The sequence below is a fragment of the Schistocerca gregaria genome, chromosome 2 (genome assembly GCF_023897955.1).
Source record: "Schistocerca gregaria isolate iqSchGreg1 chromosome 2, iqSchGreg1.2, whole genome shotgun sequence".
In the NCBI taxonomy this organism is placed as follows: Eukaryota; Metazoa; Arthropoda; class Insecta; order Orthoptera; family Acrididae; genus Schistocerca; species Schistocerca gregaria.
This window is the reverse complement of record NC_064921.1, coordinates 401,161,495-401,187,632: the sequence shown is the minus strand read 5'-3', so window position 1 is coordinate 401,187,632 and position 26,138 is coordinate 401,161,495. Positions and strand designations below refer to the sequence as shown.

At 44.9% G+C, this 26,138-nt stretch overlaps 1 protein-coding gene across 1 annotated transcript in view; it reads left to right on the top strand.

Moving 5' to 3' along the window:
* The window catches only part of LOC126335797 (kelch-like protein 10), a 193,469-nt gene that overhangs the window by 151,090 nt on the left and 16,241 nt on the right, over positions 1-26,138 (top strand). Inside the window, exon 12 of the mRNA XM_049999261.1 lies at positions 6,006-6,167. Within this exon, the coding sequence (XP_049855218.1) occupies positions 6,006-6,167 (162 nt within the window). The remainder of the gene's footprint in view (positions 1-6,005; positions 6,168-26,138) is intronic.

The window sequence follows — 26,138 nt, the reverse complement described above, 5'->3', positions numbered from 1 at the left end:
CTTGCGAACTTTATGTACGTATCACGGAAATGTTCGTAGAACATGCACCTTTGTTTAAAAACTCGATCCGACCTGGAATCGAATCCAGGTCCTCACACAACGAGAGAGCACTTTACCACTGGGCCAAACTGCTAGTCGAAAAACACATACGTTATTTTACTGTATTAAACACGGTTGGAAAACTTCTAAGTCGATTTTCTAGAGAGTTCTTGAAAGTTTGGAAGGGATATATTTGATTTCTGAAGTACACGTACTATAAATGTGAAAAATCACAGAAATCTGTGGTCTGCCCAAAGCAGCGTTCACGGCGCCACGTACAGTTTTTCCCCTTTGGCGTTCAGACACTGCTTGGTTACGATTAGTCTCCTGGCAACTCACTACTAACTATGCAGCGCACTACATACTGTAGATATACTGTAGCAATTTCTGTGCAATAACAGATCTGGAGGAAGTACCAATTCTTACTGCAGTGTGCGTCAATTTTATCAATCCTCTTCCCTATGGTGCCACATAAGACTGCAAGTTTAGCACATAAAAATCCATAGAATCACTGTTAATTTTTCCTTTCGATTGTAATGAGGTGAGGGACAATATATAGGGCTGCAAAAAAGGCACTTACTGCATAAATTGCGAAATTTTCACCTTTACAACCAAGGAGACTGACGCTTTGTCTGTTTTCGTTGCCATAGCTTCCCTCTCTGTTTTCTTTCTTTCAAACAAGTAACCATTATCTCTGTCACGTTGTAAACTATCTGAGCTTTTCTCATCTCTTTCTATTTCATTTCTCTTCTTTCCATTTCGTCTGCTAATCTTGCCTTAATATTTATTTTTCTTTCTCTGATCAGTTTGCTTCTCGTCCTACTTTTTTTCCTTCAGCACTGTTTCCCACGATTCTGATAGACGTCATTATTCCCGTTTGACGGGAACGTATTGAAGAAACTGCCTAATATGATTTTATTAACACTAAAATTTCCTAAATGCAAGTTATTAATTACTATACACATCATTATTATTATTTTCACCATTATACATGGCGTAATGGGTATAAGTGGAGATACTTGTCTTGGTGATTGAGTAGGGTGTACTGAACAATATTACGTCACTATTTACGTCAACTGCAGACTAATAATTGTAGCTATTACATGTCGGATGTTTTTTGGTTGGTTAGAACCGCCAAGTACATCTGGCAACCGCAAGCTATTAATGCTCATTTTCCACTAGGCAGCAGCCCAGGTACTGAAATGTGGATACATGGACGGAAAATTGTTAGTATGGACTGATAGTCGTAGACCTCTTAGTGGTGTAGCGACGACTGGGGAGAAAACATAGGGCGGTAAAGTTTGTGACGTGTTTGTTGGATGACTGTTTGATACAGAGAAAAAAACAACCAACACACTCATGTGTGTACCAACACGTTAAAGTATCACGTATAAAAATACCTGCACTCACACCCTTTAATACACAAATTGTAGTTTTGACTCAGTAATGCCTGGTTGAATTTAAGAGAGGGTCTCAAACACCTTCTAACTTTGCTCAGCTGAAATAAATGCATAACCAAGTAAGCAAATAAAGAAATATACTTTCCAGACACTATGAAATTTTTATCTTATCTGATACTGCTGCTGACCAGACGGTTTATATCGTGTGAAGAAAATATTTGCAATTGTGCGTAACCCATCACAAACCTAACACACATACCAGTGTTTTATCACAAAAAAACGTTCATAGATTGTTGTGTGCGGTACTCCACTCCTTTATCTGGACTTTTACTCAGTACATAAGCACTAGTTTCCTTCTTTTTCACATTGGAATTTCTGTTTCACTTAACTATTTCGATCTTGGATACCACAACCGTATTGATAAAGGCCGATGTGCAAATAAAACCACCAGAAACAAAGAACTTTCACCTTCAAAGAAATACATAGACTCTAATTAGCAGCGGCAGACAGACGCTGGGGCGACTGATGGACTGTCAGGATACGTGCAGCAACGTCTCATTACGACATTATTTTCATTATGAAAGTATCGTTGCAAGTACTCGTACTATTCACAAATATGTAGCTGACTAGGACATGTTACGGAACGTACCTCAGGCACTGCCCACATCGGTGCTATGCAGGACAGCGCTACATAGCCGTGGGTTCATCATCTCGACATCGGATTCGTCTTTGATCCGCGATGTAATGAACCTGTGCAGCATCAGTTCACACCTTCGCAGCGACAGAAATGAGCACCGAAATGTTTATTTTCCACCTATTTTAACTGCCTGAAGACTAACCCGGGGTCTGGGTTAGATTCTAAGGAAACGAGTTGTGAGTAGGTGAAGACAACGAATGTGATGATGTTATGAGAATCACTACATTGGCTTGCAAAACTCAAGGAAGAAAGTAACTGTCGCATGATATATCCCTGTGTAGTGGTATATCTCTATGAAACTTGGACCGCACATAGAAAGAACTGTCACAGTATTGAGCAGAAGCTAACTGAAATAAATACTTAAGGGGACAAACAAAAATTATACTTTTATTGAAAGACAATATTTACACTGAAGTCACTGCTATTTATGGTGCTCCTAAGGACATTGAAAAGGTGAGGCCTGGTTCTTATTACGGTTTGTGGTCATTACGAACGGCACTCAATGCTCTGGAACGTACTCCGATATTGGCCACGTGGTTGGTAAAGAGAGTTGGGTGGTGCATGTCGACGTGCTCCAGTACATCCCTCCAACGCGTTCCAAATGCGCTCTACGGGATTTACGTCGAAATAACGAAAAGACCAGTCAATTCGCCGAATACCTTCTCGTTCCAAGACCTCTTGCCGACCAAGACAGTGCCGAATGCACCTCTGAAAAGAGGGAAGCATAATGTTGCTTGGACGTGGTGCTGACGTCCCAACGTTTGAACACGGTACTCTCGGTGATCAGTGTTAGAGTGACACTGTTCGAGAGGCGTTTGAAAAATTCGTTCGAAAATAAATACTATTTACGTGTTTGCGGTAAACCTTTTAGTCTCCTTTTAGACTTATGCACTTCGTCCAACGCTGTTCTAATTTGTTGATCCATTCCGAATAATAGGAATTTTCCAAGTCTGCAAAATAGCTATTAGTTGCTGCAATCACCTCCTCGTTTGAATAAAATCTTTGTGCCAGCAGCCATTTCTTCAAATTCGGAAACAAGTAGTAGTCTAAGGGAGCCAAGTCTGGGGAGTAGGGGCGATGTGAAACGAGTTGGAATCCTATTTCCATTAATTTTGCGACCGCAACTGCTGAGGTGTGTGCTTGTGCATTGTCGTTATGGAAAAGGAATGTTTTACGGTTCAATCGCCGGCGTTTTTCTTCCAGCTCGATATTCAAACGGTCCAATAACGATGAATAATATGCAACTGTTATAGTTTTACCCTTTTCCAGATAGTCGACGAGGATTATCCCTCGCGAATCCCAAAAGACAGTCGCCATAACCTTTCCGGCCGAAGGACTGGTCTTCGCCTTTTTTGGTGCAGATTCTCCCTTGGTAGCCCATTGTTTAGATTGTTGTTTGGTCTCAGGAGTATAGTAACATATCCATGTTTCATCCACAGTGGCGAAATGATGCTTTAAGTCCTGCGGATTCTTCCTTAACAACTGCAAACCATCCTTGCAACACTTCACACGATGCCGTATTTGGACAAGCGTAAGCAATCGCGGAACCCATCTTGCGGATAGCTCCCTCATGTCCAAATGTTTATGCAATATATTATGTACCCGTTCATTAGAGAAGCCCACAGCACTAGCAATCTCACGCACCTTAACTCTTCTGTCATCCATCACCATATCATATCATGGATTTTATCAATGACTTCTGGAGTCGTAACCTTCACTAGGCATCCAGAACGCTTAGCATCACTTGTGTCAATATGGCCACTCCTAAATTTTTGAAACCACTTATAAACCATTCTAATCGATGGTTCAGAGTCACCGTAATGTTTATCAAGCTTCTTTTTAGTCTCCTGAGGCGTTTTGCCTATCATAAAGTGATATTTAATCACCAACGAAATTCTTCTGCGTCCATTTTTTGACAATCACTCGACTTCCTTGATTCACACGAATGCCAAACACAAAGAAATAGACCAATATGGCTGGAACTTGGTGTGCGTTCTTTCCAAAGATGCTGCTAACTAAATATGACCTCGAAAACCGCCGGACTCTGCACGGACTTTTCAAACGCCCCTCGTACATCTCCCGAACGTGCGGTTTTTCAGGGGTGCATTCGGCACTGACTTCATTTTCATGGAAGACCATGAGGACCGCGTCGAAATGCGGAGGTGGAAGAGCTCTTGGAACGAGGGGATATTCGACAAATGGACTGGTCAGGTCGCTTCCCCGACTTAAATGCCACCCAGCACGTGTAGGATCCGTTGGCGACACCTACCGCAGCACGCGTAAGTCCACCAAGGATTTCCCAGTAATTGTCAACACAGCTGATGAATGAACAGAATGTCCTCCCACAAGAACTCCCTAGCAACCATATGGCCAGCTTGTAGAGCAAGCGTTGCCGTCTGGTGATCACACTCTCTATTAGGAAACACATAACGTCTTTTGAAATGTCCAGGGGACCATCGTGAATCGAGGTGATTTCAGTGTAATTATTGTCTTTAACGAAAAGTGTTATTTCTGTTCGTCTCATTGCATATTTCTTTCAGTTTCCAACTGTACTGTACTGTTGCAGCTCTTTCTACGTTTGGTGCAACCTGCTGTCAGATACATTATCTACATCTACATTCTACATTTATACTCCGCAAGCCACACAACGGTGTGTGGCGGAGGGCACTTTACGTGCCACTGTCATTACCTCCCTTTCCTGTTCCAGTCGCGTATGGAACGACTGCCGGAAAGCCTCCGTGCGCGCTCGAATCTCTCTAATTTTACATTCGTGATCTCCTCAGGAGCTATAAGTAGGGGGAAGCAATATTTTCGATACCTCATCCAGAAATGCAGCCTCTCGATACCTGGACAGCAAGCTACACCGCGATGCAGATCGCCTCTCTTGCAGAGTCTGCCACTTGAGTTTGCTAAACATCTCCGTAACGCTATCACGGTTACCAAAAACCCTGTGATGAAACGCGCCGCTCTCCTTTGGATCTTATCTATCTCCTCTGCCAACCCCACCTGGTATGGATCCCACACTGATGAGCAATACTGAAGTATAGGTCGAACGAGTGTTTTGTAATCCACCTCCTTTGTTGATGGACTGCATTTTCTAAGGACACTCCCAATGAATCTCAACCTGGTACCCACCTTACCAACAATTAATTTTATATGATCATTCCACCTCAAATCGTTCCGCACACATACTCCCAGATATTTTACAGAAGTAACTGCTACTAGTGTTTGTTCCGCTACCATATAATCATACAATATAGGATCCTTCTTTCTATGCATTTGCAATACATTACCTTTGTCTATGTTAAGGGTCAGTTGTCACTCCCTGCACCAAATGCCTATCCGCTGCAGATCTTCCTGCATTTCGCTGCAATTTTCTAATGCTGCAACTTCTCTGTATACTACAGCATCATCCGCGAAAAGCCGCATGGAACTTCCGACACTATCTACTAGGTCATTTACATATATTGTGAAAGGCAATCGTCCCATAACACTCCCCTGTGGCACGCCAGAGGTTAGTTTAACGTCTGTAGACGTCATGTGGTACGGGTTCATCTTGCGGAAGTAAGTTTCAGCCTCAAGTTTACACACCAGTGCGTAAAGCTTCTTATGGCGCCTATTGTACACATTTTGGATTTGATGAGAGGTTTATGTCCGCCAGTTTTATGACTCCATTGGTTAAAGCAGATGGGTGGTATCGGTAGGTTCAATATTTCCGAGGTTCTGGTACGCCATAGTGACCTGTGCAGAATACACAGACCACGCCTACTGGACTCAGCACTCACTGAGTTTCCACCGCCTGTCCTCATCTTTGTTGTTAGCTCCCATCACGCTTCCAGTAAAAGTCCTGACACGCTTTTCCTCGACAGGAGGCGGAAGCGATGCAGACGGACGAAAACAACAACAACAACAACGCAGTGAACAACAACATCGTGCTGCCCGAGGTGGTGGTGGTGCCGGCGCTGCTGGTGGCCGACGTGGCGCACGACGCAGACTCCGGGCCGCAGCTGGTGCCACCGGGAGACCAGCAGGTAAACTGGCGCGCCGCGTAACTGCATCTACTGTACACCCGTACTCTGCAGATCACTGCGAAGTGCACGGCAACCGGTACGCCACATTTTACCAGCCATTAGGGCTTTTCTCCAGTTCCATTCTCGTATGGGCGGCGGGAAGACTGACGTTTAAATGACTGTGTGAGCTGTAATTAATCAAACATTGTCCCCACTATACGTTCGGAAGCGATACGTTAGGGCATTTTAGCATATACCTACAGTAATTTAAAGCCGGTTCTTGAATTTTGTAATTAGGGTTTCTCGGAATAGTTTACGTGGTGGCCAAAAATATGGAAACACTAAAAATACAACACATTATCATGCCTAATACGGTGTAGGTAAACAGTTGGCATTCAAAACGTCTTCCAGTCGTCACGAAGTGGATACATACGGATCCTGCATGATTTTCAATGGCATCTTTTAGCATTCTTCCTGCAAAATAGTGGCAAATTTAGGTAATGATAATGAAGCTTGATAGCGATCACGAACTGTTCTCTCGAAGGCAGGTCCCAAAGTCTCATGATATTGAGATATGACGACTGTGGTGGCCAGGTGAAATAAGTCAGTCCTGGACGATGCGAGATAAGTGATCAGGGGCTCTGTCTTCCTGGAAAACAGCATCACCACTGGGGAATAAACATTGTACCATGGGCTGGACCTGATCAGCCAAAATACGAGGGTCACTCTAAAAGAAATGCACACTATTTATTTTAAAATCCATCTTTTATTCTACATGTTTGAAAATTTTATAGTGTGTTCATGCATCCTTTAGGAACCATATTTTCATTTCTCCACATAATTTCCATCCCTCTCAACTGCCATACACCATCTTGGAACCAGCGCCTGTATACCCGCACGGTAAAATTTTGGACCTACCTGTTCGAGCCACTGTTTGGCATCTTCAAACCTTGTTCCACGAAGAAAGTCTTTCAGTTTCCCAGAGAGATGATAGTCACATGGAGCCAGGTCAGGACTGTAAGGCGGGTGTTTCAGTGTTGTCCATCCGAGTTTTGTGATCGCTTCCATGGTTTTTTTTACTGACATGTGGCCGAGCATTGTCGTGCAACAGCAAAACATCCTGCTTTTGCCGATGTGGTCAAACACGACTCAGTCGAGCTTAAGTTTCTTCAGTGTCGTCACATATGCATCAGTTTATGGTGGTTCCACTTGGCATGATGTCCATAAGCAAGAGTACTTAGGAATCGAAAAACACCGTAGCCATAAAGCCATAACTTTTCCAGCAGAAGATATGATTTAGTTTTTTTTTTTTTTTTTTTTTTTGTGAAGTTGCCTGATGCTACTCCATTGATTGCCTCTTCGTCTCTGATGAAAAATGATGGAGCCATGTTTCATCACCTGTCACAATTCTTCCAAGAAATTCATCTTCATCACCTGTCACAATTCTTCCAAGAAATTCATCTCCACCATTCTCGTACTGTTACAAAAGTTCGCTGCAAACCGTTTTTCTTGTTTCTTTGTGAGCCACTGTCAACATCGTGGCAACCCACCTGGCACAAACCTTTTTTAACGCCAACACTTTCAGTATTCTGCAAACACTTCCTTCCCCTATTCCAACGTAGCGTGACAATTCGTTCTCTGTGATGCGTCTGTCACCAGTCACCACTTCGTTAACTTTCTGCACATTGTCTGGGGTATGTGCAGTACGAGGCCTGCCGCTGCGAGGACAATCCTTAATATTGCCCTGCCCGCTTTTATCATGTAGCCTGCTTGTCCACCGACTAACTGTACTACGATCGACAGCAGCATCTCCATACACCTTTTCAACCTCTTGTGGATGTTTCCCACTGTCTCGTTTTCACAGTATAGGAATTCTACGACAGCGCGTTGCTTCTGACGAACGTCAAGGATAGCAGCCATCTTGAAGACATGCTGTGACGACGCCACTCACGGGAACAGGTCGAACTAAGTTTGAAAATAAGCGGGAAGGATGTATCTACACACTGTAAAATTTTCACATATGCAGAATGAAAACTGTTTCTTTACAAAAGTTTTGTACATTTCTTTTGGAGCGACCCTCGTACTTACTTAATCTTTGGCAGTAATGCGTCCCTGCAGAGTAACCACGGGGCCCATGGAAAACCACGATATGGCTGTCCAAAGCGTCACCTAAACCCTGCCACGTTTCACTCTCGGGACGTAAACGCCCCCAGAAGATGGAAACGATGTGAAACTAGCCTCATCCGACCAAATGGCTTTTCCCCTTTGCCCTATGGACCAGATTTTATAGTTTCGGCACCACGTTTTGCTATTACAGCCATTGCATAGCTGATGAGTGGTTTAGGAATACTAGTTCTCAGTGCAATTCCCTGTTTCTCGAGTTCCTGCCGCATTGTTTTTGAGTTGACAGGATTCGCGAGTACGACGTTCTCAATTCGGCAGTGACTTTTGCAGCTGTCCTCGTTTTATTTCTCGTCACTATTCTCTTCAATGACCGCCTGTCACGATCACTCATCATACACTTTCGTCAGCGTTGTATCTTAGCGGATGATGTTTTACTGCCTTCTTGTACGCGTTACAAATCTTCGATACGCTGCTTCTTGAAATTCCAAACTACTTCGGTTCCCTGGGTTACGGAAGCACTCACCATACGACTACCAACAATTTGCCCACGTTCTAATTTACTCAGCTCCATTACGAAGCACTCACAACTACACAGGACAGTTCCCTGACAACGCCTGATTCTTAGAACGTATTGAAGACATCGCACAGGTGCCGTTCGTGATGAAATACACCAGCGCAACCTATAAGCTTGGCTAGCTACTGTATTTATGTAAGGGCATAAATTCCTTGCGGTGTGCCATACTTTGGTAAAAAGCCCTGCATGTCTTCCAGAGTATGCCAGTTCAGTTTCTTCGGCACCTCTGTGACGCTCTCCCGTGGGTCAAACAATTGTCACGATTCGCGCTGGACTTTTCTGTATACATTCAATACCTCTTGTTTAGTCCCACTTGGCACGGGCCCCACACACTTGAGCAGATTTCCATGCTGGGTCACACGAGTGACTGGTAAGACTGGACTACGTCATCATTTCATTTCGTATACCTACACAGATATTTGTATCAGCTGCCGATACCATCTGCAACTCACTGATATTATTGTCATGGTCAAACGTACCCGTTGGCTTTACTGACTTTTTCACTTGCGCATCATTTTAGTTGCCCTCTTATCGAATCTGCAACGCTAAATTCTTACCATGGCAAGACTGCGCTATGACATTTGAGGAGAAGATGGACAAAGATAGGTGTTTTATTTCATTTATTCTTGTGGATGCTAGTTTAATTTCTTTTAATCTGTATTCGATGAGTGACTATCAATGAATGATTGGATGGATATTTGAAGACTAACGTAGCTTGGACGCAGAGACTGCACGAGATATAACGGCTACAAGACGAGAATTGCTTGGAAGTTTCAAACCCAACGAACCTCTTCCCCCACAATTTTTACGCAGATGAACCGTTTCTCTAGTCAACGCCATTTCAGAAATGATGGAGGAAGGAACACAGCCTGAGCAGAAAATAAAATGCGAAGTCTAGAAGGGGAGATGGTTGGACATTTCAAATCCAAGGAGTCTCTGTCCTTTACTCTCCTACTTTTTGAACAGACGTAGTGTTCTCCGTGTTTCATGGGGACGGGCACGACAGAGAAGGAGGCAGGTTTGGACTAGGATGAAAAAGTTGAGATGGGAGCGAGAGGTCTTGATTCATCACTTCAAACTTAACGAATGTCTCCCCACACTCATAAGTACAGAGGACTCGTTTCGTTAGCAGAGGTATTTTCGAATCACTTTCTGGCTGAAACAGGCAAGTGCGCGGACGTATTCGTAAGAGCATTCCTGCCTGGTCTTGAGAGAAACTTGTTAGACTTCATCAGTTTTGTGCTCTCTAGTTTTCGATTGCGTTTACTTTAGCTCGGTTATGTTAGGGGAGCGTTTTGTGGTTATTCCACTTTTCTGTGAGTTAGGATTAAATAAGAGTTAAGTAGAATTTTTCGTTCCGTGTTAGGGAGTGCTACTTTCTTTTTCTGTCACCAGTGCTCTGGCGTAGTGAAACGTAATTAATAGTAAGACAGGTTTGCCATGTGTATCTGTGTCGAATGCGAGAGAATAACGATTACCTCAGTTCCTCCAAAATGAATCTATTTATGATGTTTTTAACTAATTCTTAAGCTATTGCGCCTTAGAGGGACCATTCCTTGTTGTGCTAAATGTTCTGATTGTAGTTTTAAAAGACTTGTTGAACTTTGTCTTAAGAAATAAAAGTTTATAATTGTAAATTATGAGTAAAAGATTATAATTGCAAATTATGAGTGCATTTAACCGATTTTGCAGAGGGATCCCTAACATTCCCGAGACTATTTCCACACCACAACTTGCATTTTGAGAGAGGTTATACAGTAATCAGTTTCAAGAATTAATCAAGTTGAAAATGAATCTTGTTCGATGCGTCTCAATGCTGCAAGTATGCTACAAGTACTCCACCAAGTCAGTTTCAAACACCTGTTTTCTTGTAAGTCGTTTTTCACTTGAGTGGAAATAGATTTAGTTGTTCATTACTAAGGCAACAGGCAAGGACGGTGACGCGAGGGAGTAAAACAATAGCGAAGGGTTATTTCAAAGCTAAAAAATGTGTTTCACTTAGCGATTTCCTTCCAGGATAGTGGATCTAACAGGTAACTTTCAATATGTTACTACATTTTTTTCGTTTTTTAATATTTAAAGCAAGTTGCCAATCTCTCGACCACTTCGAAATATTATCTAGATCTGTTTGAATATTTGTGCAGTTTTCTTCAGACAGTAATTCATTATACACTCCTGGAAATGGAAAAAAGAACACATTGACACCGGTGTGTCAGACCCACCATACTTGCTCCGGACACTGCGAGAGAGCAGCATTTGTGCACCACCGCCGTCAGTGTCAGCCAGTTTGCCGTGGCATACGGAGCTCCATCGCAGTCTTTAACACTGGTAGCATGCCGCGACAGCGTGGACGTGAACCGTATGTGCAGTTGACGGACTTTGAGCGAGGGCGTATAGTGGGCATGCGGGAGGCCGGGTGGACGTACCGCCGAATAGCTCAACACGTCGGGCGTGAGGTCTCCACAGTACATCGATGTTGTCGCCAGTGGTCGGCGGAAGGTGCACGTGCCCGTGGTGATCGTCGAGGGGACACTGAATAGTGCACGGTACATCCAAACCGTCATCGAACCCATCGTTCTACCATTCCTAGACCGGCAAGGGAACTTGCTGTTCCAACAGGACAATGCACGTCCGCATGTATCCCGTGCCACCCAACGTGCTCTAGAAGGTGTAAGTCAACTACCCTGGCCAGCACGATCGCCGGATCTGTCCCCCATTGAGCATGTTTGGGACTGGATGAAGCGTCGTCTCACGCGGTCTGCACGTCCAGCACGAACGCTGGTCCAACTGAGGCGCAGGTGGAAATGGCATGGCAAGCCGTTCCACAGGACTACATCCAGCATCTCTATGATCGTGTCCATGGGAGAATAGCAGCCTGCATTGCTGCGAATGGTGGATATACACTGTAAAAGTGCCGACATTGTGCATGCTCTGTTGCCTGTGTCTATGTGCATGTGGTTCTGTCAGTGTGATCATGTGATGTATCTGACCCCAGGAATGTGTCAATAAAGTTTCCCCTTCCTGGGACAATGAATCCACGGTGTTCTTATTTCAATTTCCAGGAGTGTAGATAACTGCATCATCTGTGAAAAGTCTGCGTTTGCTATTAATACTGACCCCGATGTCATTAATATAGGCATGAACGCCAAGGGTGCAAAAATAGTTTCTTGAGGCACACCCGGAGTTACTTCTACATAATATCGATGACTTTCCATCCATGCTAACTTGGTGCTTGTTCCTTAGTACAAAGTCCCATTGAAAAAAGTCAGAATTTTCGCTTAATAACCCATACGATTGTACTTCGGATAATAATCATCGATGTGGTACTGAGTCAAATTATTTTCGAAAATCGTCTCTCCAGACACGTCTTCACTGGTCATCGGGACTCAGTTCGAAGCGGTACTCATTGCTGAAGAAAAGTATACTCCAATCAATGAGGCTGCTAGCCGAAGACGAGTCTGAAGATGCCCTGAACAGCAGTGGGGATACCAACCTGAATGTCGCCCGCCATACAGCTCGAAAACCAGTAGTGATGGCCTGGGGTGGCATTTTTTTTTTTTTTCGTAGCAAGACCCCGTTCGTTGTCATACACGGTGCGCTTGCAGCATAGCAGTACGACCACAATATTCCACTACCCGTTTTGTTGCCCTTCATGGTAAGCCATTCTGGGACTACATTTCAGCAACATAATGCCTACCACACACGCCGAGAGTTCCTATTGCTTGTCTTCGTGATTGCCAAACCTACCTTGGCCAGCAAACTCGCCGGATCTCTCCCCTACTGAGAACACTTAAAGGATTATGGGCAAGGCCCTCCAAACACTTTGGGATTTAGACGATCTAACGCGCCAGTTGGACAGAAGAGGTGGACCAACACATTATTGACTTGCTAAATTTGCTAATCTCCTTCTCTTTAATGAATCATCCAATTTTTTTTGAAACTGTAATCATTTTTTTGTCTGTACAAGCACATCAAGTCTACCGATTTCTGTCTCATTCGAAAAATTTCTTCGTGGTGTGTCGTCTCTCTCTCTCTCTCTCTCTCTCTCTCTCTCTCTCTCTCTCTCTCTCTCTCTTCTCTCTCTCCCTCTCTTTTTAGTATTGAATAGTTACCAGCCATTTATATGAACAGGTTCTTCCTCTATCCACTATATATTCCATTTCCTGTCTGAGAGCACCTTTAACAGGCTCTCTCTCCTCTGTCCAGAAATGCCGATATCTGGACGTCCTAATAGGCTCCCCAAGTCCCTCCGAAGATTTGAGTTCCAATTTGTCATCCAGCCTCGTATTACCACAACCATACCACCGAACCTTTCCGTCCTAGCTCCCGCCTCACACATTTTCCCATACTCATGAGTAACTCACCTACCCGTTTGTTAATTTGCGTTTATATCAAACGAAAAAATAATCTTTTCGTCATTTATTATCCGAAATTGCTATCGATAGGAGTCAAAAGTCGTCGAGATTTTCGATTCCTAGGCTGGATGGTCTGTATACACAATTAAGTTTGTACGTAACCCTCTGCGTGTGACTTACTCCCAGTTATCCTGAATTTTGTTTGTATTATTTCAGAATTGTACTGGATTTAGTTAAAGTTATGAAACATAAACGCCTATTACGTTTAAAAATTGGACGTGATGGTTCAATGCGTACGATAGTTTCAGTAACATCAAATAAAATTTTATGTTTTTGAGGAAACGTATGGAAATAAAACTTTTTTTTACCAAATACATATGTTTTCTTCAACCTTAAGACGCACAACGTAGCAAAAGTGGGGAACTCGCAGAAGAAAATATAATTCTGTCGCTTGTAGAAAATGCATTCGGAAATAAATGTAAAAATAACATTTCAAACTTACGTCTCACGCTTTTATCTGATAGAATGTTAAAATGATAACTGTATAATTAATAGTGAGAATTATACGTAAATTAATTGTAACGCTACACAAACTTAAGGGACTAAATATTAGTCAGTCCCTTAAAAGATAACACTGGCAGCTCGGAGCGCTGAAAATGGTGTAAAAATGCTCCCAGACAGTCAAGCGACTCTCCACACGTGACGTAAGTCATGGCAAGTTATTTGTACGGGCTGTTCCATTTCATTACAGACAGCAGGAAACTTCGCAGTTTTCGTGGGAGTTCAATTTTCAGTCGTATAAAGTAGACGTTAAGTTGATATCTTTTGCAAAATAGCGGCTGTGATAATAAGTGCTTGTGGATCCTTTTAAGGGTCTAAGTTACTGTAATTTAATAAGATCACGCTACTCTGAGATTCGAAGCTCGGACACTATTTAAAATAAAATTCGCTAATAAACTTAAAAATGAAGGTAATATTGTGTAGTCTGAGGTGGCATCTATCCATGTGTAATTTTCTTCGCGTTTCATATTTTTTCCGATAAACACAATTTTCAGTGGAATAAAAATTATGTCGTAATGTTCAGCATTAGATTTAAAAACAGTATTAGTAAACATTATTATGGTGTGGAGAGCTGCAGAAAAAATAAAAAGTAAACAGAAAGAGCGGCAAATCACGCAGACTGTGCTACACCATTTTACGCAACACAATGCTGCGAGGCCTCTTCCCATTTTTCGTATGGGTGAGGGGGGGGGGGGGGGGGGCGGCAAACGGCAGCCCATCGTATAGTAAGTACAGTGCGACCGTAAATATTTATAAATCAGTTATTTTTCTCACATTTCAGGCAAGGCTTCGATAAAATTCAAAATTTAAATCAATGTGCAATGAAAAAAGTTCATGTCTATGTAAGTTTAATCATTATGAAAATTGAGTTTATGCTTAATTCGTGAAACAATAGCTTTTAAAAATTGTATCATATTATTATGTTATTGTTGCATACCTCCATCAACAACAAATTCAGCTGCAAACTGAATAACATTTCACTGAAATCTGGTATAAAGTCCTCGAGTTGCACAGCAAATAAATAGTTCTGATCGGCAACCTTAACTGGAAAACTTCTAAACATTTAAGAGACAACTTTATGAAAGTTGTTTTCCTTCACAGTAATTGACACATGTATACATTATTAATGATTTTAAAAAGTAGGAGGTCAGTTTTCTCGTCTTTGTCTGATTTTAAATGGAATGGCCTCTATGTGACAGTCAGTCATATGGTATCAATGCAGTATGAAAGTCGACATGAAGACATGGCAGAATAGCAGGAAGGGGCTTTGGGCCTGTCCATTAGAACTCTCGGACACGCTATCGTACCTCAAACATCCTGCTAATCTACCTGATCTTAATTCTACAGAGTCTGCGACTATCTGAAACAGCAAATGGAACGTCGTAATCAAAATCCTTACAGTTTGAAAGCTTTGCGTAGAAAGTGGTTTCAGACACGTATCTACAGAAACTTGTGGACTCTGTTCCTCGACAAATTGAGGAAATGATCAAGGCTAGCAGAAGTGCTAAAAGGAGGTGTTCCTCGAGAGAGACTAATTTTAGTCCAGTGTTCTTTCTATCGACAGGTGGTCTCTCAAATGTTCCGTCCACACACGGCACCAATATGTTCCACATTGTCGTGCTCCAACATGCTATCTTGCAGTGGATCATATCTTGGGTTATATTAATCACAAATATAAGGCGTCAAGTGTTTTGGTTAGCCCTTGGCCGAACAACCCTTTTATACCTTTCGGAAGAGTTTTCCTACAGTATAGAATTAAAATTTAACATTACATACTTCCGCCAACCCAGGCAAACTGAGCAAAACGGTTCATTCCTTTGCTTTAGGAGGACCTTCGAAGGCTTATAAAAGCACCATTCGTTCATTGGTGGTTCCAGAAAAACGCTTAAAAACCACGATTTTTGGACCCCAACAGTAGAGCTGTGGGAATGGTCACTTCTACAATTTCTGTTCATGGTATTTCGTCGAAATTTTCGTCGTTTGTTCCTAAGATGATATCCCAGAGAAACTTCGAAACACTTTTTTTCCGATATCATTTATCCGTTAGCGAAATCCAGTGTTCAAAGATACCATAAAAGAACCGTGCCGAAGATTGTTCAGTTAAGGAATAACCTTAAATATCTGGGCTATTACCAACAGGAAAACAAAACAATTACAGGTTTTCATTTATTAACACAATATCTACAAATTCAGAAAACAACAGCGGCAGAGAGGTAATACTTTTATTGAACTTTTCAAAAATACAAAAATGGGAAGTGCGCCCCTCTTTCATTCACCTGTGCTTAAGAGTACTCAAAATATTCTCAAAGGGTGTGCATTTAGTAAATGTCACAAATGAATGCAATACCACCCTCTAATGAAGAGCACTGTTCACGCCACCCTCTCTCACACTTAATGCAGTGGATCTGGCCGTCTATAATTGGCTCCTCATACTGTTCATCACGTCCTGGGCAGAAAATAACCGAGCTGCCTGCTGTCTCTTCAGGAGCAGTAGGCCTGTTCCGTCTGGAACAGGATGCCTCCTAGGAAGCATTGTTTTTTTTCTGGAACAGGATATCTCCCGAGTATTATGTCTATAAGACGGTAAGTTCTTTCTGTTCGTACTTCTCTCCAAAATACAACTTTTATATGAAGAGAGTGTCATAACCTCTGATCGTCTGGATTCTTGTCTCCTCACTATGGTTTGTTTAGCTAACAGTAAAGACAAGATGTCTGCCGGATACACTGCTATTTATGCTATGTTCTCAAGTGCTACAAATGGAAATGGAGTGTTTTTATCTGGGTCGCCATTGGAGGTACTATTCAAATCTGCCTCTTGGGGCTGCTGTTCTTCTGTTTCTCCAAAGTTCGGAAATAGATAATCCTGGGATCGATCGAATACATCAGATGGAAGAAACTACTCCTCTGAAAACACATCGGTATCAAATGCGTTTAATTTTGTTGCACCTAAAGAATGCTTAGTCTTCTGCAGAGTGCTAACTTGTTCACAGGCATTACAAAATACCAGGTAGCATAATTGCAGTCCCTGGGTAGTTATGCATCAATTTGTCAGCTGCAGCTGCATAAGCAGTTTTAATTGATCCAAATAATCCTCGGTCTACTGTCTGAAGTTTATGACTGGCGTGTACTGAAAGGGGTAACAAAGTTATGTCATGTCTCGACAATAGATATCAGCTTAAAAACTGCAATGTTACATGTGACTGTCGAGTATCAAGAGGACTGGGCCATCTGTAGTTGGATTGTAGTCACTGAAGTGATTTAGCTAATCAACAAATAAGTCAAAATATAAAATAAACACATAAATAAATATAATTAGAGTTTCTGAAACCACTGTCTGAGGTCATGGGGAGAGTTCCTTAGGGAGCATCTTCGAAGAGCTCAACCTTCATCAATTTTCATGGAAATATTAGGGCTGGTGGTATGAAGGAAAAGACAAATTTCATTGTACAGACAACTGTGATACTTTGTCCTCTTTCTACTGACACAACCTTCCCAACTAAACGTTTTCCTTTTGGACTTATGATCTTTGGGATCTTGTTAGGAACAGAAGATATTCCTGTCTCATCCATGTTATAGATGCGATGAGCTAGAAACTTTTTCTTTTATACTACCTGCTTCGCATTTTTTAAAATATCTCAGTTTGCGTTTTATTGACACGCTATTGCTGCGTACACTGCATTTCTCTGGAGTCCGAAGTGTAAGATGGTGCCTTTGTAGAAATCTTGGGCCCAGTGCTGTCCACTGCCTTTGTGCCCTTATTGAAGTGATAATCCAACTTGTTAGTCTCTACGTACTCATACGCCAGTTGCATGACCTACTTCCTGCTCATACCATAGAACTTAATATCAAGATCCCAGACGTGGTTTGCTAATTCGTTTTCCAGCACAATTGAGAAAATCCTTTTTAAACGTCCTAGTGACATTGGATGCAGTGTCCTAAAAGGAAACGGAACCCATAACCGTAATATTTTGAACATAGCCTATGTATTTGTATAGTGGACTTTTAGAAGGAAACGCCAAAAATTATGTTCTCTGTTCACAGCTTTCAGTCTTTTCCTAGTAGACTCCTTCTTACTAAGAGCAGCGGCAACCTTCCATTTGCTTTCCCGTTTTCGATTAGTTGTCTGGCCTCATTAAGCAGCTCTTCAGTAAAGATGAGCTTCCTGTCCGATTTTCGTGCATGATTTGAAGCCGTTCTGAAACAAAATCTATCCTTCAGACTCTACAACACTCGTACGACGGTACAAATTTGCAGTTGCGCTCTGAAGAATACGCACGCACTCTTTGGGGACATTAAATGCACAATATTTCGTAAAGTAACAATGATTCCCAGCAAAGTCAACAGAGAAATGCAGTGTACGCCGGAATAAGGTTTCAATAAACCCCAAGCTGACAGATATTTTAAAAATTTGAAGCAGGTAGTAAAAGAAAAAAACTTTTTTGCTCATTGCATCTATACCATGGATGAGAAAGGAATATCTGTTGACATGTCATATTTGCAGAACATGTGGATGCGGTATGATAGACTGAAAGCCAGCCTTTCAAAATGCAGTCAAGAATAAAAGGCTGTTGCTCGTGTACTCTGTAAATAGCTTATGAAACAGAGTATCAGAATTACATTAAGAAAGCCGGAAAATGATTCTTACCTGTTTCGTTTCGGAAATACAATTTTCCAGAATGAGATTCTCACTCTGCAGCGGAGTGTGCGATGATATGAAACTTCCTGGCAGATTAAAACTGTGTGCCCGACCGAGACTCGAACTCGGGACCTTTGCCTTCGCGGGCAAGTGCCTCGGTCGGGCACACAGTTTTAATCTGCCAGGAAGTTTCAATACGATCTTCCTTCACACACACACACACACACACACACACACACACACACACACAAGAATGGTAGTGGAAGGGTTCTAGGAGCTACAGTCTGGAACCGCGAGACCGCTATGGTCGCAGGTTCGAATCCTGCCTCGGGTATGGATATGTGTGATGTCCTTAGGTTAGTTAGGTTTAAGTAGTTCTAAGTTCTAGGGGACTGATGACCTCAGCAGTTAAGTCCCATAGTGCTCAGAGCTATTTGAACCATTTGAAAGAAGTTGCATAAATATTCAGTCAGATCTTGATAACATTTCAAAGTGGTGCAGATATTGGCAACCTGCTCTCAATGTTCAGAAATGTAAAATTATACACTTCAGGAAAAGAAAAAAAAGTAGTATCCTATGACTATAATATCAATGCGTCGCTGTCGGAATTGGCCAACGCATACAAACATCTGTGTGTAATACTTTGTAGGGATATGAAGTGGAATGATCACATAGGCTCAGTCGTGGGTAAAGTAGTCGGTAGTTTTCAGTTTATTGGTAGACTACCGAGGAAGTGCAATCGGTCTACAAAGCAGACTGCTTACAAATCACTTGTGCGACCCATCCCGGAATCTTGCTAATGTGTGTGTAATCCATACTGACATGGGATATTGAGCGTATACAAAGATGCTCAGCACGAATAGCCACAGGTTTCTTAGTCCATGAGAGAGTGCCACAGAGATACTGAAGGAACTGAACTGACAGTCTCTTTAAGATACAGACGTAACATATTCCAAGGAAGTCTGTTAACAAAGTTTCAAGAATCGGCTTTAAATGACGACTCAAGGAATATAATACAATCCCCTGTTTATCGTTCACATATGGATCCTGAGGAGAAGATCAGAACAATTACTGCACGCACACTTGTATTCAAACAAGCATTCTTCCCGTGCTCCGTACATGAATGGGGTGGGAAGAAACCCTAATAACTAGTACAATGGGACTTACCCTCTGCTTTGTTCCTCACGGTAGTTTGCACAGAACAGATGTAGATGTGGAGCTTCTACGGGGCATTTATGAAACTACTCTGAACATTACTACGTCGGTGGCAAGCTGATCAGTTTAGCCAACTGTCATTTGCACAAGCTGAACTCTCTATGGGACTGCGCATAGCAAACGGCTCAAATTTTAACTGTACAATCTTGAGACATTCTTCTTGAAACGCTATTTTCTCGTGTTCGGAAATATGTATCCATTTTTAAGACATACCAGAAAAACCATGATTTTTTGGGTGCAAAAAGTGCCATTTGTGGAGATGGCTGCTTCTGTAATTTATATTCATGACAAATCGTTGAAACTGTTACCGTATGTTGCTGAGATGATGTATTCGTGGAACCTTGAAACCTTTTTCGATCAAAGTTACCGTACTTTCCCGCGTAAAATGTGGACATAATATCCGGCCGTAGGCATACAAGTATTTTTAACTAGGCAGTGAATACGTGGTAAGGGTTTTATGGTCATCACTAGTGCTCTGGCTCTGTACAGCTATAAAGGCCGTCATGACTTGGAAATGTGAATTATTTGAAATGTCATGAAACACCATCCTCATATAATATAAAATACGGTTATCAACTGGCCTTAATATACACATGCTGTTTTGGAAATGGTAAGCTCTGTAATAATTTAACTAAAATCTGTCCAAAATTTACTTGCATTTCAGACATTCCCTCAGCCGATCGTTGTGTGAAATTGTACTCAAATGCAAATACTTGTGAGTATTCAGATATCCTCAGAGCGAAAAACTGACTAAAACGGTCTTATTAGCATGAAAACCAAATATTATATAAAACTGGAAAGACTGCAAATTCAGTATGATATTCCTAATAACATTTTTACTGACATTCTGGAGTAGTCGGGTGTTCTGCCGGATGTTAGTGTCAAACTTGCACAATATTTCGACAGTGTGCCTCACTGTCTTCCTCATCAACCGTGACACTGGATATCAACTTAGTGCTGCATGGAACCCAGCACTGGAGCTTCTAAAATCTCAACGAAAAACGACTGGGAGAGCACCTCTCCAGTCCACGTCTTCGAACAACTGCAAGTGAGGCAAGGTAGCATTTACCCGAAGGCATTTACTACTGCTTCGATGGGTAGGAAGGAGATAGGCTTCAGGAGTTGAGTGTGTCTTCGTTATGTGTGGGATAGGTCAGTGCATCCTGGGTTTCTGGTTTGTTTAGCCGCACGTCAGGCTAAGTGCTTGTTACCTGTTTAACAGCGCAACCGGGTTTTATACACATCTCTGTCATCCGATGGAGCTCCAAGCGCCCGCAAGAGGGATTAGCAGAGGCGGCGACCTGGTGATAGATCATGCGTGCTGTTGCTTGAAATCTGGCGAGGACCTCGAGTTCCGACGCCGCGTCATGGAGGTACCGTGATGGGAACTGCGGGTGCACATGAAAAATCCTTCGGAGCGCTTTATTTTGGAGCGCTTGGAGGCGGTGGAGATGGCGGTTTGCCGCATTACCCCATGCAGCACAGGCATAATCCATGACTGGACGGATGAACATCCGATATATCAGGAGCCCGTTGTTGATGGACAGGGAAGACCGTTCATTAATGAGCGGGTACAACATTCCCAGTCGTTGATCCACCTTCCGGCGAACGTTGGCTACCTGTAACTGCCAGATGAGTTGGCTGTCCATGGTCACCCCAAGATAGGTGGCTGACGTCGTCCACTGGATAGCATCACCAAAGAGCAGAAGCTGGTGGTCTGGAGGCTTAACCCGTTTCCTGGTGAAGATGACAGCTTGAGTCTTCCTAGCGTTGAATCCAACGCGCCAAAGGGTGGCCCAGGTTTCAAGGGCGGTACAGGCGTCCTGGAGGCGTCGATACAGCGCTTGGGACCAGCGGCTCCGCGTGAAGAGAGCGGTGTCGTCAGCGTAGATGGCCAGTTCTATGCGTGGAGGCCGAGGGAGGTCAGACGTGTACAGGGAATAGAGTGTGGGGCCCAACACCGAACCCTGCGGCACGCCAGCAGCGATGGGTCGAACCGTGGAGAGGGCATCATCGATGCGAACAGCGAAGGTCCGTCCTTGCAGGTAGGAACGGAGCAGCTTGATGACAGATCGCGGGAATCCCTGCAGAGTCAGTTTCCAGAGTAGCCCATCATGCCAGACGCTGTCGAAAGCCTTACTGACATCAAAGAACAGGGCCCCACAATATTCCCTGTTGTTGAAGGCCTTCGTAATTTCTTCAACCACGCGAATGAGTTGAAGTGTCGCGGAGTGCCCGCTGCGGAACCCAAACTGTTCCGGGGGTAGCAGCTGCCGGTGATCAATAATCCGCTTGAGGCGATGAAGTAGCAGCCGTTCAAAGATCTTGCTTAACTGCGGCAGGAGGCTGATCGGCCGGTAATGAAGCGGATTTTTCCTGTTGCGTCCCGGCTTGGGGACAGCCACAATGATAGCGTGCTTCCACGCCGCAGGATAAACCTGCAGTTGAAGTATAATGTTGAAGAGCAGCGCGAGATAGGTAAACGCTGCATGAGGGAGTTCCTTAAGCGCCCTTCCTGGTATGTCGTCCGCTCCCGGTGCTTTGTTGGTGCCCAAGACCCGTATACAGGAAGAGACTTTGTCCGTGGTAATAGGTGGAAGTCGGTCACCTGCGTCCTCTGCAGTAAGATACGCCGCTAGGCTGCCTTCGACGTGTTGCACATGCTGGGAATCAATAGGATCCGCTACCGGAACGAAGTTCTCCTGAAAAACGTCGGCGAGGGCGTTGGCCTTATCCGACGGTGTGTATGCCACTCCAGCTGCAGCATCCAAAGGTCGAATAGTGGCCCTCCTCTTGGTGAAAAACCGCACCGTGTCCCATGCATCAGGATCAGGAGTGAACGATTCGAGCTTCTGCGCCCATTGGCTATTCCGGTACTCAATTGTGGCGGCCTTGATGTCCCGGCGGAACTGATTCATACTTCGCTTAAGCTCCGCATTGCGAGTTAAGCGCCATTCCTTGAGTAGGCGGTTCCGGGCTTTGATGAGGTCGAGGATATCGGCAGACAGACCTGGGCGCGGGCGAGAGGGGCCGCGCGATGGCGGAGTTGACGAGTGCAGAGCAGCTGCGACGGCATCAGTAAAAACTGCCATGCCAGCATCGACTGCGGGAGGATCTGTGTCGAGATGGGGTGCCAGCATGGCCGTGATGTCGGTGCGATATGCTTCCCAGTCCGTGCGGCGGAGGTTGTACTTCCGCAGTCTGGCGGCAGCGCAGACCGCCAAGTCGAACAGGACAGGCAGGTGGTTGGAGTTTAACTCGTGAATGACGTCAGCCGTCAGAAACTGGTGCAATCCCTTCATGATGGCGATGTCTAGGATGTCCGGCGTGCCTCTGGAGGGATAGCACGTCGGCTCCTCAGGGCCACAGGCGTAGGCATTCGCACGTTCAAGGATCTGGAGAAGTCGTCTGCCGCTGTAGGTGGTGTGGAGAGAATTCCACGCCGCATGCTTAGCATTGAAGTCCCCAGCAAGGAAGAGCTTGCCAGGGAGCCGGAGCGGCGCTGTGGCATCGTCAGCGTCCAGATGATATTTCGGCGGACGATAAACGCAGATGAAGGTGATGAGCCCCGCCGACGTCTCAACTGCGACAGCCGTGGCTTCCATCTGCTGTAGGGCTGGAAGAGGGACAGCGTAATGCTGTATGGAACGTTTGATATAGATGGCCGTGCCCCCCCCCTCGCGTCAGGCGATCAGTACGATGGCACCTGTAGTTCGAGATGTTTGCCCTTAGAGCAGGCTTCAGGTGCGTCTCGGTGACCATCATGATGTCGATGTTATGGTCCACAAGAAAGTGCTTGACTTCTTGGAGATCGTGATACAGCCCATCAGCATTGTATGTCACAATGCGAAGATCTTCAAAACGCCGCGCTCTATTCATGTTGATGTGTGGTAGAGCCGCTCGCCGGTCGAAGGACACTTCGAATCGTGGCCTCCACAGTTGCTGCAAGAGTCGTGGGGAGAGCCTGGATATCTCTACTCATCTCGGTTACTGCAGTCATCATAGTTTTGAGCAGGTCAACAAGATCAGTGGTATCAGCTGGAGACCTTCGACGCTGCTGGCGGTCAGGCGCAGTAGAGGGCCATCTGGGAGCAGTCGGGAAAGCAGCTGTATCAGCCACAAAACCGTCCTGAGGCGACGCTGAAGGGGCAGCGTCGTGCCGAATGACGTAGGGAGTCGAACGGCGTTGCTGGGGAGCCGCATTGCGACTCTGCAGCGGCGGCACTTGGTCCTGTGGAAATACTGCAGCGCCGCGAGAGCTGGCTGAGATACCACGGACGACGTTGGTCCTCCTATTCCTCTCCTTGGCAGTAAGCGGAGGGAGCCCGCGTTGCCGACGACTAGCTTCCTTGTGCTTGGGGCACGATCGGAAGTTAGCTGTATGATTTCCTCCGCAGAGACCACACTTAGCTGGGTCTTGTTTCAGCACAGGGCACTGTCGGCTGTCATGAGGCCCGCCACATTTCACACACACAAAGGGCATGGTGCAGTGTCGAGCCACATGACTGAACCCTTGACATCTGAAGCACTGCGTAACACCACGAGATTTTCGTAGTGATTCGACAGTGATAGACAAGGCACAGAGTCGGGTCACATTGAAGATCTTCCGATTATCAGGCGTGTCTGGCAGGATGACGACGCAAAGTCCAGATCTCTTGTTCGTGCCAGGCATCTTGTGGTAGTCCACGATGGAAGCATGGAAGCCAAGTTCCGCCAATCGTCCTTGACATCTTCATTGGAGAGAGACTGCACAACTCCACGCAGGACGATCTTCAGCGTCGGTGGCCGCACCATAGGGAAGGTGTAACTTGGTATCCCGCGCGCCCCAGCCATGTCCATGACCGTCATATAGTCGTCAGTAGTGGCAACAGAAAGTTTTAACTTGTCGCCACCAGCCTGTTTTGCTGTAAAAGGTTGTTTCAAATTACTCTTCAGCCAGTCGTACAGTTCCGTGTAAGAGTTAGGATACTGCAAAACAATCAGCGGTATCCTCGTAGACTGTTGTTGTTGCTGCTGCAGTGGCTGTTGTTGTTGTTGTTCTTGTTGTTGCGGTTGCTGCTGTGCGGCATCGTCCGCGGCCGCCGTCCCGCCATCTTGGATGACGTCATAACGGTTGCTTAGCGGTAGTGAAGTGGTTGCCTCTGGCTGCTGCTTCTTGGCTTGTTTTTTTCCGCGGTGGTCTGACGAAACCGTCGTCCGTGGCCGCTGCAGGCTGAGTTGCAGGTCCTGGGTCGCTTCGTTTTTGGCGGTACTGCGTGGCAGACGCAGTAGAATGCCAAGTAGTATCATCTTCAGTCGAAACATCTGTCGAATAATCCATATCGTAGTCCAAGTTCCTCGCCGTGGCCGTCAGCAGATCATTACCCCTCCTCCTTTGCCTGGTCGTCGTAAGTGGAGTGACTGACGGGGCCGGCGGCGGGGCAAGCCCCACCGCGCGGCGGTCAGTCCCCTCCGGAGCGCAGCTAACGTGGTCTGTACGCGTCGACATCCCCGTAGCGACTGGTGGGAGAGCACCTCTCCAGTCCACGTCTTCGAACTACTGCAAGTGAGGCAAGGTAGCTTTTACCCGAAGGCATTTACTACGGCTTCGATGGATAGGAAGTAGATAGACTTCAGGAGTTGTGTATGTCTTCGTTATGTGTGGGATAGGTCAGTGCATCCTGGGTTTCTGGTTTGTTTAGCCGCGCTTCAGGCTAAGTGCTTGTTACCTGTTTAGCAGCGCAACAGGGTTTTTGTACACATCTCTGTCATCCGAAGGAGCTCCGAGCGCCCGCAATAGGGGATTAGCAGAGGCGGCGACCTGGTGATAAATCTTGCGTGCTGTTGCTTGAAATCTGGCGAGGACCTCGAGTTCCGACGCCGCGTCATGGAGGTACCGTGATGGGAACTGCGGGTGCACATGAAAAATCCTTCGGAGCGCTTTATTTTGGAGCGCTTGGAGGCGGTGGAGATGGCGGTTTGCCGCATTACCCCATGCAGCACAGGCATAATCCATGACTGGACGGATGAACATCCGGTATATCAGGAGCCCGTTGTTGATGGACAGGGAAGACGGTTCGTTAATGAGCGGGTACAACATTCCCAGTCGTTGATCCACCTTCCGGCGAATGTTGGCTACCTGTAAGTGCCAGATGAGTTGGCTGTCCATGGTCACCCCAAGATAGGTGGCTGACGTCGTCCACTGGATAGCATCACCAAAGAGCAGAAGCTGGTGGTCTGGAGGCTTAACCCGTTTCCTGGTGAAGATGACAGCTTGAGTCTTCCTAGCGTTGAATCCAACGCGCCAAAGGGTGGCCCAGGTTTCAAGGGCGGCACAGGCGTCCTGGAGGCGTCGATACAGCGCTTGGGACCAGCGGCTCCGTGTGAAGACAGCGGTGTCGTCAGCGTAGATGGCCAGTTCTATGCGTGGAGGCCAAGGGAGGTCAGACGTGTACAGGGAATAGAGTGTGGGGCCCAACACCGAACCCTGCGGCAACCAGCAGCAATGGGTCGAACCGTGGAGAGGGCATCATCGATGCGAACAGCGA